Consider the following 14,470-nt stretch of genomic DNA (forward strand, 5'->3'; position numbering starts at 1 on the left):
CATAGGATTTGTAGTCACATGTTTGGTACTTGACCATTCATGAATCCGGGAAATCTTAGTATAGAAGGTTTGAAATGGTTTATTTTTTGTGGTTGACTCGGTTTGACTCGTTGTTGGAGTCGGGATTTGAATTTTTGAGTCGGTTTTTGGTCCGGTGTCGGTTTTGACTCTAGTTAGTGTCATTGCGACCCCGTCGTCGTGCATTAAATACTCCATGTACTTTTGAAAAGTTTTGAAATGTTTTATTTTCGAAATGGTTTTAAGTTTTCCGACGTAAAGTTGAACACAAGCTGTCGATCAAACGCCGCGATTCCAAAGCACGTTATAGTCCGATAATCATCGGGTGTTTGTTGGAGTCTCAGTAGATACTGGGTATCAACAGATAGATATATACCTGATAATTAGAGAAAGAACAGTGACAGAGACAATGAAAAAGAGACGACGACGACAACAGTGACGGAGATGACAGAGCGACGGCGAGGGAGAGTTTTGACGGTGAGGAAGAGTGTGTTTTTGTTTGTGTTTGTGTTTGTGTGGTATTGTGGTGTTCGGTTTTGTTTTTCTATACACTGAAAGTATTGACAACGGTTTTGTATATTATAAACCGTTGTCAGTACTAATAACAACGGTTTTCACAAACTAACCGTTGTTATTAATTTTCACTGATTTGCGCCAAAATAATATAACCCAATTAACAACGTTATTATATATTACGTGTTAAACCGTTGTTATTATTTTATGAATGACAACGGTTATTATTTATATAACAGTTGTTATAAGTAATTACAACGGTTATGGTTCTGGTAACCGTTGTTATTAATTTTCCATGAATTCCGCGAAAATAAAATAATACACTTAACAACGTTATTACCAATTCACGTTAATATGCGTTGTTAAAGAGTCGTTGTTATTGCCTATATTTTTAGTAGTGCGGCAATGAGCGTTTCTCAGGGTTATAGCTGAATCTAGTACAACCTTGAAAATATGATTCAAGGTTATATCTGAAGCTAGTACAACCTTAGGTTATGACTCAAGTTATGGCTGAAACAGGTATAACCTTGGAAATATGAATCAAGTTATAGCTGAAACTAATTTAACTTTAGAACACGAGTCTTTTTTTTTTTTTTTTTGATGACGAGGTGGTTGAGTCCCCCCCGGTCCCATGCATTCCCGCACCACCACATGGACCATGTAAGCCACCCCCTTCGGGGGCTGCATTGGCCAAGTGATCATCGCCCCAGCTAATTAAGGTTATAGCTGGAACTAACGTACCTTGAGATTATGGCTCAAGGTTATGGTTAGAACTATTATAACCTTGAGTTTAGTGTCAAGGTTATGGTTGAGGTACGTATAACTTCAAGTTATATATGTTGAAGTTGTAGTCGAGGTTACTATAACCTCGCATCCAAATTTCATGTTATGATTGAGATTACTATAACCTTGGTTGTTTGTACTTCTTTCACATATTCTCTAATGTTCAGTTATTATATGACATTGTGTTTGAATATATCTTTGGTTACTCTAGTTCATATGATAAGTAGGATAGTCAGTTATACTATCCTATGAGTTGAGTCTTGATGTTGTTCACGTATGTTGCTACAGTTAGTTATATATACTGTACATTTGTTGTATTAGTTATATACTATCAGAATGAACTAACGCCACCCATTGATGTGGGGTTATTTTGGTCTATGTTCGGAACTAACCAGAGGCAGTGGTTATACGCTCTGGTTCCCGAGTGTCGTTCGGTGTACATTTATTGCACCGAGAGTCTGGTCAGGTCTTAGACATATAGGCAGTGGTTATACACTGTATATACATAGTACCGTGGAGGCAGTGGTTATACGCTCCGCACCGATGGAGACAGTGGTTATACACTCTGGCAAGTAAGAGGCAGTGGTTATACGCTCCAACGGGCGTTCGCTTTATTCGCTAGGCTTTGTTGCTAGCTTTGTGCCTTTTGTTGTTGTGGATCGTGGGTCACCATATTTGCTATGCTTTGATGCTAGCATAGCTGCCTTATGTTTTTATGGGTCGTGTGCTACTTTGGTTGTAAGTGTACATGGTCTAGTGGTTGCATATAGTCTAGGTTTGCATGATTGCTTCCGTCTAAGGTTGGTAAAGTTTGGTAAGTTGTGTTAAGTTTTCATGAGTATGGTCTCACATGTTTACTGGTTTTACATTTCAATTGTTAATGATTGTTGATTATATTCAATTGTTGTAAACATGATTGGGAGAGCATCTAGGTACTCCCGACTGATTGTCGACCCCCTATTCTCAGGTTGTTCAGATTGGTGTTGCGTTGATTATGCTTGTTTGGGATGCATCGAGAGGCTAGATGAATAATAAATTAGGATTCTGTTTTCAGTTCAGTTGAGATACACATGATAATGTATTAGTTTGGTTTTGGATTTAGTAGCGAACTGGATTGGTCAGGTGTTTCCGCCACCTTGACCCTTTTATCATTGTTAATTATAATCTGATAAATCTTTTATTATATGTTTTTTTCCTTGTTTTAATAATCCGTGTTGTTACACACCCAATCTGGAAATGACCCGACAAAACATAACTTTAATTGACTCCAAAAGGCTTAAAATGCCTTTTTTCTTTAAATCATTGACGCGAAACTGACCCGACACGAAATAGACCGATACGCTTGACCCGAAATGGACCCGACAAACAAATCCTAAATAGACTCGTAACCCGAAATGACCCGACCTGACACGAACTAACTTGAAAATTTAAGATACCCGAAATGGGCCGATTCAAACCCGACCCGATTGACCCGTTTTCCAGGTTTACCTAGAGCTGACAAAAGCTGACATATTAGGATATTAGGCCCATTAGGGTTAGGTTACAAGATATGGCGGCTACTGTCTAGGGTTTAGAGTATTAGGGTTCAGACTTCGGTACTATAAATAGATGTAATGTTATCATAAGAATCACAACTCAATAATACAATTCTCCCTTATTATCGTCTCCCTTCTATAATCTTAACATGGTATCAAAGCCTCTTTCTTGAGGACTCTAAAAACTGTTTCCGCATTCTTACCGGTGGGTGGCCGGAGAATTACACACCCACCGGTAGGATACCTAATCAAAAACACAAATTAAAAAAAAAAAATTGTCATCCCAAAATGGTCGGCAGTAATAGCTTTTCCAAAAACAAAGAAAAAAAAAATTTCTTTCTTTTCCTTTGAAATTTGATTAATCTTCTTTTACGTCGTTTAAGGTGGTACTTATTTTATTTGGAGTCCGAAAAAATTAACGTTCTCCAGATCTTGAAATTGACGGATAATTTTCCGTTTTATTGATATTTGTTAGGTTCGATTAGTGCTCCTGCAAATTAATTCATATTCGACAAGTTCGAAAAACTTAACGTTCTTGTTCGAAGAAATTTTAACGAGTCTTATACTCGTTTCTTACCCACCTTTGAAGACGAAGAAGATGATGAATGAAGATCGAAGATGATGAAGATTGAGATTTAATTTTTTTTTCTTTTTATATTTTTTCTTTGTATTTCTCCAATCGTAAAGTTCGTACTACGTACTGCCTTTACGATTGCGGGAGGGTATTAGGATATTAGGCCCATTAGGGTTAGGTTACAAGATATGGCGGCTACCGTCTAGGGTTTAGAGTATTAGGGTTCAGACTTCGGTACTATAAATAGATGTATTGTTATCATAAGAATCACAACTCAATAATACAATTCTCCCTTATTATCGTCTCCCATCTATAATCTTAACATGACAAGACCCGAGGAACCTTACCCGACTTGCCCGAAACCCGACCCAAAACCGAAACCTACAATGTACAAGTATAATGAATAAAATAGAAAATTTATCGTGCTATGTCGACCGTAACCATTTTACATACTAATTTATTGTTCATTTTATGTACAGTGTACCTTTTAATAATGTTGAATTGCATCCTGTCTGTTGTGGATGTGTTGTTTATTTCAAGTACCTAACCGTAGAATATATTTAACTCGTACCTTGAACCGAGATTACACTAATGAAACGGATTTGGTCTTCATTTATTTAGTCAATGGGCTAGGATACGAACCGGGTCTCCAAAATATCATCAAACCAAGTATGAATTCAACTTTTTGTACCCCATAAAATAGGGTTTGAACTTTATATCTTTCTATTGCTATAAGTAAGTAGGCGTGAGATTTACGGTTTGATTCATTAGTTTTTAATTGAAAGTCATGTGTCATTAGTAAAAATTTAATTTCTAAATTTTACAAAGTAAATTTTGAGCGTTATAATTTTTATTTCAAGTTAATGAAGTGTAAACCGAATTTCTCATTAGAAGAAGTGTAATGTATCGTGTAGAATTGTAGATCAATGAAAATAAGAGCATACAAGTGGGTACAACTGGTTGTAGGATCTATTAACTGACTTAAAAGGCATAAGTACATGAAAAAGTTTTATTGATTTTCTTCTGTATAAAGAAAATTACACTTCTACACACATCCCATACAGTAGCTTATTCTAGTAGTGAGCCAAATTTGACCCTTTATATTTAAACGATATTAAGCTTACAACACTTTTAACTGTGGAACTTCCATACACACAAATATATAATAATCCCATAATTCATTTCATTTCATACGGCTGTTTAAAATATCCGAGAAGAATTTTAAACAGACGTATGAAAATGTAATGAATGGATCAGGAAGTACTACTACCTACAGCCAAATAAGAGAACGAGTAAGGTTTTTGGCCACTAACGTTGCCGGGAGGATCATAGCTACAAATGACGAAAACCCCGGCATTATTGTTACATTGAACACGGGCACAACCAAGACGAACCGAATTGGCCCATACCACCTGAGTATAGTGTCCACAAACCTTTCCAGTAGCACAAGTGTTGGTGTTATGGTTATAGTTAGTCTTCTCATTGACCCACAGTTGTACAGAGCCCGTACCCGTCAAGAAAGTGCCGCTCCCCCACGCTATGTTCTCGCCATATGGGCCACCGGAATGCACGAGGGCGCAGTCACCAATCCTTTTGTTTGCGTAATTTTTTGCATACGCAGCTAATGTGTTATCCCATGCTATGTTTCTGACACCTGAAATCGAACATTTATAATGACCCATATTATTTTGTATGAATAATACGAGTATTCTTTATTGTACATGGTCTATGGGGTGAATTAAAACACACAATAATTATTGCCTGAGACGGTCCATTGTGTAAAAAGACTTGTTAACAATAATTGAAAACTATTTTGTTATATAAAAATGGAGCGTTTCACAGCATGTGATCGTCTTATTCTATAAGAAAACACAACCTGGCTTTAAAACTCTTACAGAATTCACGTACATAATGTTTGACCTACAAGAAATGTTTGCATTAAAAATTACAATAAATACATACCGACGGCAGCCCTAGCAGAGTTATGAGCTTTAACATAGTCCTGAGGTGAATTTTGTGCATGAGAAACTTGGAGCAAAGCTAAAGTTGCTATCATGAAGCATGCCAAGGTTGTTAAGTTTTTGAGAGTCTCCATTTTTTTTGTTACGAAAATAATTAAGAGGTGATTAACAAGTGATGAAGAATTAATGAAGAGATAGAGTTCCTTTTATAGGAGGAGGTCGCTTGAAAATTCATTATTAGCACTACATAGAAAAATAAGTAAAATCATGTAAATGGGAAATAGTCAATAATATAAGTAAAATCATGTAAATGGGAAATAGTAAATAATCATGTAAATGGGAAATAGTCAATCAATCAATATCTATCTATATTATTAAAAGAAGCTTTTTTCGAGCGATTATAGAGAGTCCAGCTTTTTCGATCTACCCGAGCAATATAAAACTCTATCTCTACCAACTACTATTAATTTATTTTACTAAATATACTACTATTAAGATTAGAGATAGAGTACAAGATAAGGATTTTTTTTTAAGATACTCCGTCAGAGTTTGAGACGAATGGATTTACTATTGTCAATGCAATTACAATTGTACAATTCTCACCTGTTTGATTAGAACAAGGATTTCTATAATACAAACGCCCATTAAAACTATAAATAGCTTGAAAGGCTTTTGTCAACTCTGAACTTTCACGTTATTTCTTTCTATTTGCTCTTTTATCTAATGAAATTTGTATTGTATTTTTTTCCTCTTTCACATCTTGCTTATTTAACTGTATAATAAGTTTTGAATGTTAGATGTAACGCTTTGTTCATTTATTTTGCTATGACAGTGGGCAGAAGAAGAAAAAACGATGGATTTAGGCCTCTGACATGGTGAGTGATTTAGATTTTCTTTTTCTTTTTTACTCTTTAACATATTTCTTATTTGACTGTCTAATAAATTTTGAATGTTAGATATAATGCTTTATTCATTTAAGCTTTTTTCGAGCGATTATAGAGAGTCCATCTTTTTCGATCTACCCGAGCAATATAAAACTCTATCACTACCAACTACTATTAATTTATTTTACTAAATATACTACTATTAAGATTAGAGATAGAGTACAAGATAAGGATTTTTTTTAAGATACTCCGTCAGATACGAATGGATTTACTATTGTCAATGCAATTACAATGGTACAATTCTCACCTGTTTGATTAGAACAAGGATTTCTATAATACAAACGCCCATTAAAACTATAAATAGCTTGAAAGGCTTTTGTCAACTCTGAACTTTCACGTTATTTCTTTCTATTTGCTCTTTTATCTAATGAAATTTGTATTGTATTTTTTTTCCTCTTTCACATCTTGCTTATTTAACTGTATAATAAGTTTTGAATGTTAGATGTAACGCTTTGTTCATTTATTTTGCTATGACAGTGGGCAGAAGAAGAAAAAACAATGGATTTAGGCCTCTGACATGGTGAGTGATTTAGATTTTCTTTTTCTTTTTTTACTCTTTAACATATTTCTTATTTGACTGTCTAATAAATTTTGAATGTTAGATATAATGCTTTATTCATTTATTTTGCTTTGACAAGAAGTGAGCAAGTAATTTTTATGAGATGTCTTATAAAAGCATTATTTTGTTACTGTCTCTTACGAGTATTAGGGTTGTTAATTTGTGAAATAATTTCCTTTTTATACTTTAATGAGGATACTCCTAAGATTAATGCGTGCTACTCCTAAAGACATCTAAATTGTAGCAAACTCGCAACTAATTGGCAAGTCTGGTAATCTCCTTGATCGTTGAAGAATTTCTGCACAATTTTTGTATATTACGAACAGTATGCTTGATTTATGCAAGCAAGCTAAATACTTCTAATTGTAGCAAGTAGAATGATTTACCGGGACGGTGCTTTCTACCTTTATTCAAAAGTATATTTCCTTTGTTTGTTTTATGTTTGTGATTATTAACTAATATTAATGTTAAAATTATTGATTGATGTTTTTTTCTATACTTATAAATTCTATTAATGAATGAAATTGAATTTTTCGGTGCAATTTTGGTTGAAAATAAAAAGTTGGGTTAAATTTCACTTTTTATCAAAATTATGGGCCTAATTACTACATTTGTAAGTTATGGGCTTAATCTCACAATTGGCTAAAATTATGGGGATTAACTTTGGCGCTATTCGAATCATCAAGATAATACGAGAACTTATATTGCTGAAGTACAAATCAACGGTTAAATTAATAGTGAAGCTTGAATTGAGTCTTTGCGTGAGTGAGCCTCATTATTTGCAGTTGAATTTTGTACAAGTTTGAATTAACACGTTAGTTTTGGTGGCGTCTCAAGATACAATCAATAAGTATGATTATGACATATATAGCGAAATGTCACTTTAGCTTATACAGAGTATATGACCATTCAAACTAATATAAAAAAATGTACATGAGGGATCATATTATTTGACTAAAATTCTTATCTTAAAGCTACTAAACTAGAACATAATAAAATATGTGATATATAGATGATAGAATTGCATTTAGTTGATAAGAACACTAATCTCATAAGTCATACTCCCTCCAATCCGCTATTTTTCGATTGTTAAAACATTTTTTTTGGGTTTACGTTATACATGTCACAAGCTACAATAGGCCCGTGAATCGACATTATTTTATGCATTTGGATATTTAGTTACACAATTTAAAGTTTTTTTCTCCTCTATAAAATACAAATAGGGAGTATCTTTTATATGTTCAAATCAGAAGAAATCAGCATTAAAGGAAACTTTTTTCGAGCGATTATAGAGAGTCCAGCTTTTTTGATCTACCCGAGCAATATAAAACTCTATCTCTACCAACTACTGTTAATTTATTTTATTAAATATACTACTATTAAGATTAGAGATCAATATTTATATACTTAAAAGAGAAACTTTTGAAGCGATTTCATTGGCTATTATTTTTGTTGAATAAATTTTACATATAAATAAAAAAATATATAAATTGTATATAAAAAAAATATACTCTATTAAAACTACTTATAAAGAATTAAAATAATAAAAAATATGAGACACTTATACACTATTAACGTAGTTCATCATTCCATCAATATCAATAAATAAATGCAGTCAGAGTTGGAGACTAATTGCTCAGCTAATGAACTTATACTAGGACACAAACTGTCAACTAATGCCAAGATACAGTTCTCAAATTCATGTCCCCTCTCTTTTCCAAAGCCTAAGCAATAATATATTCTTTTTCGGTTTAAATCGTTTTTTTAGTTATTACCTGAGTTTATTATTCAAGCTACATGAATAGTTAGTGTAGGATAAATAAATGGTGTGAAATATGCTTAATTGGTAGGCTGGTTTAGACGTGTAAAAGATCAGTCTTGAGAGGACCGGTACGGTGGTCGTCTAGAAATGTGAGGGCATTGTCCGGGTCGATGTTTAGGGTAATTTAGAACTGTAGTTGGACTGGCGGGACGAATGAGATTAATCAAGGAGCAGATTGCTCTGTTTTCAGTTCGATATAGTGGGGTTTCGGGTGTCGCTAAACGCACTTTATTGGTTGAGTCGAGTCCTAGAATTCGGAACATACTCTATTGTTCTATTGCGACTGTAGGGAGTAGTTTAATTTGTTGGTGGCGGTTTTGTCATTAGTGGCTTGGAGTGGCTGCTTTGACCTGCTCTGTTTTGGGCATCATAGGGATCCGTATTGACGCATTAGTACTCGGGTTTTTTAGCGTTGTCGAGTTGTTCCGTGTTCGAGTGTGCTAACCGTTGGGATAATGGGTGACGATTGGTGAGTATTGGGTAGTGCTTGCTTTGGCATGAGGTGGTCTTAGAACCGTAGCCGACGTCTAGGCGTGTGCATACGAAAGCATGAAAATCCCAGCGTAGTGTATGGCACAGAGTAATTGGGATTTTGGAGGAGAACGGGCTGTTCAAACGCAAGGGGTTGGTATAGTACAAGAGATATTCAATAAACTACTCCGTACTAAAACGAGTTCATTCCAAGTTAAAATAGAGGTCATAGTCGTTTCTTAAGACTAAACACCTACAAATGTAAAACTCCTTGATATCTAGAACTCTATTATTTTATGGTTTCATTAACCCGAAGGCTTTTGCACTTTTGTAATACTTTTGCTAATGAATTCAGTCATTCACGATAATGCTGATATGTGAGATTATAATTTTGTTTATACGACATAAGTAAACTACAGCTTTCTATACTTTTCATTGAAATTACTTTTGAAATGTTACTTTAGTTTATGTGGGAAAAGTTGTATAAATGTTGCAAGAGCTCTTAATATGTTATGAGATTCAAGCAAAAATTGTAGTATAAGACAATTTCACGAATGGCAGATCTTTTATACAATGGGACCGTTTTATAGTGTGAGACAATCTTACACAATAACTACATGCCTTATTCTCTACTGGAAACATATACTCCCTGTGTCCCGGTCAATAGTTTACCCTTACTTTATTTTTCCTCACAAATTAAGACAAGTGTAGACTATTAACTAAAACAAGGAGTAGTAAAATAGTTACCGACCTCACTAATTTAATTGCTAAGAAGGAGCTAATAATTTGTCGATTCATTATTCGATCATTTACCCATTTGTAAACATATACTCCTTTCGTTCCGGTTATTTTCTCACCTATTTCATAAACACCTTACTCACTCTGCTTTAGTATTAAGCACACAAGGCTAGCACCACGGAGGTAAAAAGTCGTTATAGAAAAATAAGCCATTTTAAACATTAATCTCATGCAATTTAAAATCAGTTAGTAGCGAAAGCTAGGGAAGGGTTAGGACTTTAAGAGGGCGTTCGTCCCTGCTGAAATTTTTAACTAAGTTGAGTTCATATCTTACCTCTGCTATTGACGATATGTAGTTTAAAATCAGGTAATAACCCGGGCGTTGCCCGGGCATGAAATCTAGTAGAGTACAATATAAGGATTTTTTTTTAAGATACTCCATCAGAGTTTGAGACCAATGGATTTACTATTGTCAATGCAATTACAATTGTACAATTCTCACCTGTTTGATTAGAACAAGGATTTCTATAATACAAACACCCATTAAAACTATAAATAGCTTGAAAGGCTTTTGTCAACTCTCAGTTTTCACGTTATTTCTTTCTATTTGCTCTTTTATCTAATGAAATTTGTATTGTATTTTTTTTCCTCTTTCACATCTTGCTTATTTAACTGTATAATAAGTTTTGAATGTTAGATGTAACGCTTTGTTCATTTATTTTTCTATGACAGTGGGTAGAAGAAGAAAAAATGATGGATTTAGGCCTCTAACACGAGGTGAGTGATTTTTCTTTTTCTTTTTCTTTTTTACTCTTTCACATATTTCTTATTTGACTGTCTAATAAATTTTGAATGTTAGATATAATGCTTTATTAATTTATTTTGCTTTGACAAGATGTGAGCAAGTAATTTTGATTTTTTTATAAGAGGTCTTATAAAAGCATTATTTTGTTACGGTCTCTTACGAGAATTAGGGTTGTTAATTTGTGAAATAATTTCCTTTTTATACTTTAATGAGGATACTCCTAAGATTAATGCGTGGTACTCCTAAAGACATTTAAATTGTAGCAAACTCGCAACTAATTGGCAAGTCTGGTCATCTCCTTGATCGTTGAAGAATTTCTGCACAATTTTTGTATATTACGAACAGTATGCTTGATTTATGCAAGCAAGCTAAATACTTCTAATTGTAGCAAGTCAAATGATTTACCGGGACGGTGCTTTCTACCTTTATTCAAAAGTATATTTCCTTTGTTTGTTTTATGTTTGTGATTATTAATTAATATTAATGTTAAAATTATTGATTAATGTTTTTTTTCTATACTTATAAATTGTATTGATGAATGAAATTGAATATTTCGGTGCAATTTTGGTTGAAAATAAAAAATTGGGTTGAATTTCACTTTTTATCAAAGTTATGGGCCTAATTACTACATTTGTAAGTTATGGGCTTAATCTCACAATTGGCTAAAATTATGGTGGTTAATTTTGGCGCTATTCGAATCATCAAGATAATACGAGAACTTATATTGCTGAAGTACAAATCAACGGTTAAATTAATAGTGAAGCTTGAATTGAGTCTTTGCGTGAGTGAGCCTCAGTATTTGTAGTTGAATTTTGTACAAGTTTGAATTAACACGTTAGTTTTGGTAACGTCTCAAGATACAATCTTTTTTTTTTTTTTTTTTTTGACAACTGTAAAGAAAGGTTCTACATTTTTATGGCCTGCCGAGCCAGGCCATGTGCCACACTATTAAGATGCCTCGGAATAAAACACAAACTTAAACAATGAAAAAAACTTGCACAACTACGTAGCTCCTCCAGAATGTCCTCAATCAGATGGTCCGTCTTTGCCAGCCCAGCAATCTTATTGAGCAGTTGTAGACAATCCGAAGAGATGTCAAGATGGAGGACACCTCCGGATCTCGCCCAAAAAACGACATCCCGGACACCGAGAGCTTCGGCCTGTAGCGCCGATTCCGCTCTAGTACTCACCAGTCTGCGCATACACTCACGTCCCAATTCATCATATGCCACCCATCCAAAGGCCGCCTTAAAGGAACGTTCCCAACTAGCATCCACCTTAATCCGAAGAGCAGAACAAAGGCCCGGTTGACCAATCATGTGATAAGGGATCCCATCCCGTAAGTCAGTTTTATGCTGATCAAGCAGATCCCCAACACTCCCTCGGGACCCTTTCAGCAACCCCTTGCATCTACCTGGTTGTTTAGGAGATTCACCCTCTCATTGATAGATTCAAATAAGACACCAACCAACACCTGATGGTTGTTAGCCAGACCGTTAAACTTTACCTTGTTTCGAATAATCCATATACCCCAGATAATGGCAATGAAGAGTATAACTCTTTTCATCCCTCCCTCCTGCTTTCGCAAGTATCGAACCAATCAATAATCCAATCGGTCATATTTAAGCACTCTGCGCCATCCACCTTGATACCAAGCACCGAACCCGCCCAGATCCCGGCGGAGGATTCGCAATCCCTAAACAGATGCTCAACGGTCTCCAAATTACTATGCTCAGGTCCGCACAGTCCACAGAACACATCCACCCCCATATTTCTTTGTTGAAACACCCGCCCTACTGAGAGGGTACCCGTAATTATTCGCCAAACAAGAATCTTCCATGTGTTAGGGACCGGAAGGGTCCATAACTGCTTCTGACAAAAGATCCTACCACGCTTATCAAGTCTAGTGTTATCCTTTTGCGTACCCTTTCTGGTCATATACTCCTCGAAAAACAACCCATAGTCACTCTTAACCGTAAAAATCTCATGCTTGGAGAAAGGCCAATAAACCTCATCACGCATCCTTTCCGTCCTAAGTCTGGTTGCCAGGATCCTCTCCGCATGCTCCTCTAGAAACAAAGCCCGTATGAACTCTTCATTCCAGTGCCCACTTGGTGCCACTAAGTGTCTCACCTGCAGATCAACTAAGTGAACATCCCCGTGACCTAGCCAGCAGTCCCTAGGTTCCGGATACTCTCCCCCCACCCACCTTGAAGTCCAAACATTCAACCGTGAATTACAACCAGGCTTCCAGCCCAAAAAGTCTTTGAGTTTTTGAAAACCATACAGGATGCTGCGAACTCCCCACGAGGAACTGGTTCCTGAACAAGGTATTGATCCCGCAGTGACAACCTGAGACCCAAACAGTTTTTGCCTAAAGACCTTGCTGAAAAAAGAACTATCCCCCGAAACAAGACGCCATCCATGTTTTGCTAACAATGCTTGATTCAAACATTCAATATTGCGAATCTCTAACCCACCCGCACTTTTAGGGAGGCTCAGGAAGTTTTTGCTACACCAGTGAACATTCTTCCCTAATTTACAACCCGTCCACCAAAATTGTGCCAAAAGAGAATTAATCTTTTTTGCCACACTTACCGGAATCTTAAAAACCGATAGAAAGAAATTTGAGAGATTGGAAAGGACCGATGAAATTAGGGTCAACCGCCCCGCCGGTGAGAGAAAAATATCATTCCATGAGGAGATCCGCTTTGTAACATGATCCACCAATGCTTGAAACATATCCTTCTTTGACTCTTGAAATTCAGCTGGGATACCAAGATATTTCCCAATTCCTCTATTATTCCGGACGTGGAACACTTTGAGGATTCGTTGTACCGCTGCAAGAGTCATATTCGGACTAAAAATGATTCCTGATTTTGCTGTGTTTAACCTCTGGCCTGAGGCCTCACAATAATCGCTGATCAGAGTCATAAGGTGAGATGCTGATTCGCCCTTATCCTTGAAGAAGAAAATCGCATCATCCGCAAAAAAGAAATGAGTCATAGGCTGTATCCCCCTGCACAAAGTAAACCCATGCAAACTGCCTGTATCTCGGGCATAATCAATATTCGCCGAAAGGACCTCCATGTAGAGAAGGAAGAGATAAGGAGACAGTGGGTCTCCTTGACGAAGACCACACTTGGGTCTGAATTGAGGTAAAGGTATTCCATTGAAAAGCACCAAATAACTCACAGTGGTAACACAGTTCATAATTAGTCTTACTGTCTTCGGTGGGAAACCAAATCTAATCAGAGTCATTTCCAAGAAGTCCCATCGAATCCTGTCATACGCCTTACTCATATCCGCTTTAAACGCGCACCGCCCCTGAGAACCTTTCTTGAAACGCGAAATGTTGTGAATCGCCTCATGAGCCAACAGAATATTATCACTAATATTCCGCCCCGGCATAAAGGCATTTTGGAATTCACTAACCAGAGAGCCCATAACCTTTGCAACCAGGTTTGCAATACACTTGGTGACCACACGCATAATCACATTGCACAGACTAATGGGCCGATAATCTGACACCCCTTCCGGGGTGTCATTTTTTGGGATAAGAGTAATAAAAGTTCTATTTGTTTCCCGTAAGACTCTTCTCCAATTTAGAATGGATAACACCGCCTTTGTAAAAACCTGTTTAACCATGGACCAGCATTTTTGATAAAAACAAGTCGGAATACCATCTGGTCCTGGAGCTTTAAAAGCCCCCATTTGAAAGACGGCGGTACGTACCTCCTTTGCTGA

The 14,470-nt window shown here is 36.0% G+C and overlaps 1 protein-coding gene across 1 annotated transcript; it reads right to left on the minus strand.

Annotated features, from left to right (window-relative positions):
* Nucleotides 1–4,382: 4,382 nt before the first annotated feature.
* On the minus strand, nucleotides 4,383–5,537 carry LOC141613461 (pathogenesis-related protein PRB1-2-like). Its single transcript, XM_074432196.1, has 2 exons — nucleotides 5,386–5,537; nucleotides 4,383–5,077 (listed from the first exon to the last, which is right to left on the minus strand). Exons 1-2 carry the CDS (start codon nucleotides 5,516–5,518, stop codon nucleotides 4,677–4,679), a joined length of 534 nt encoding a protein of 177 aa, XP_074288297.1. The 5' UTR covers nucleotides 5,519–5,537; the 3' UTR covers nucleotides 4,383–4,676.
* Nucleotides 5,538–14,470: the final 8,933 nt, after the last annotated feature.

This window comes from Silene latifolia, chromosome 11 (genome assembly GCF_048544455.1).
Source record: "Silene latifolia isolate original U9 population chromosome 11, ASM4854445v1, whole genome shotgun sequence".
Lineage (NCBI taxonomy): Eukaryota > Viridiplantae > Streptophyta > Magnoliopsida > Caryophyllales > Caryophyllaceae > Silene > Silene latifolia.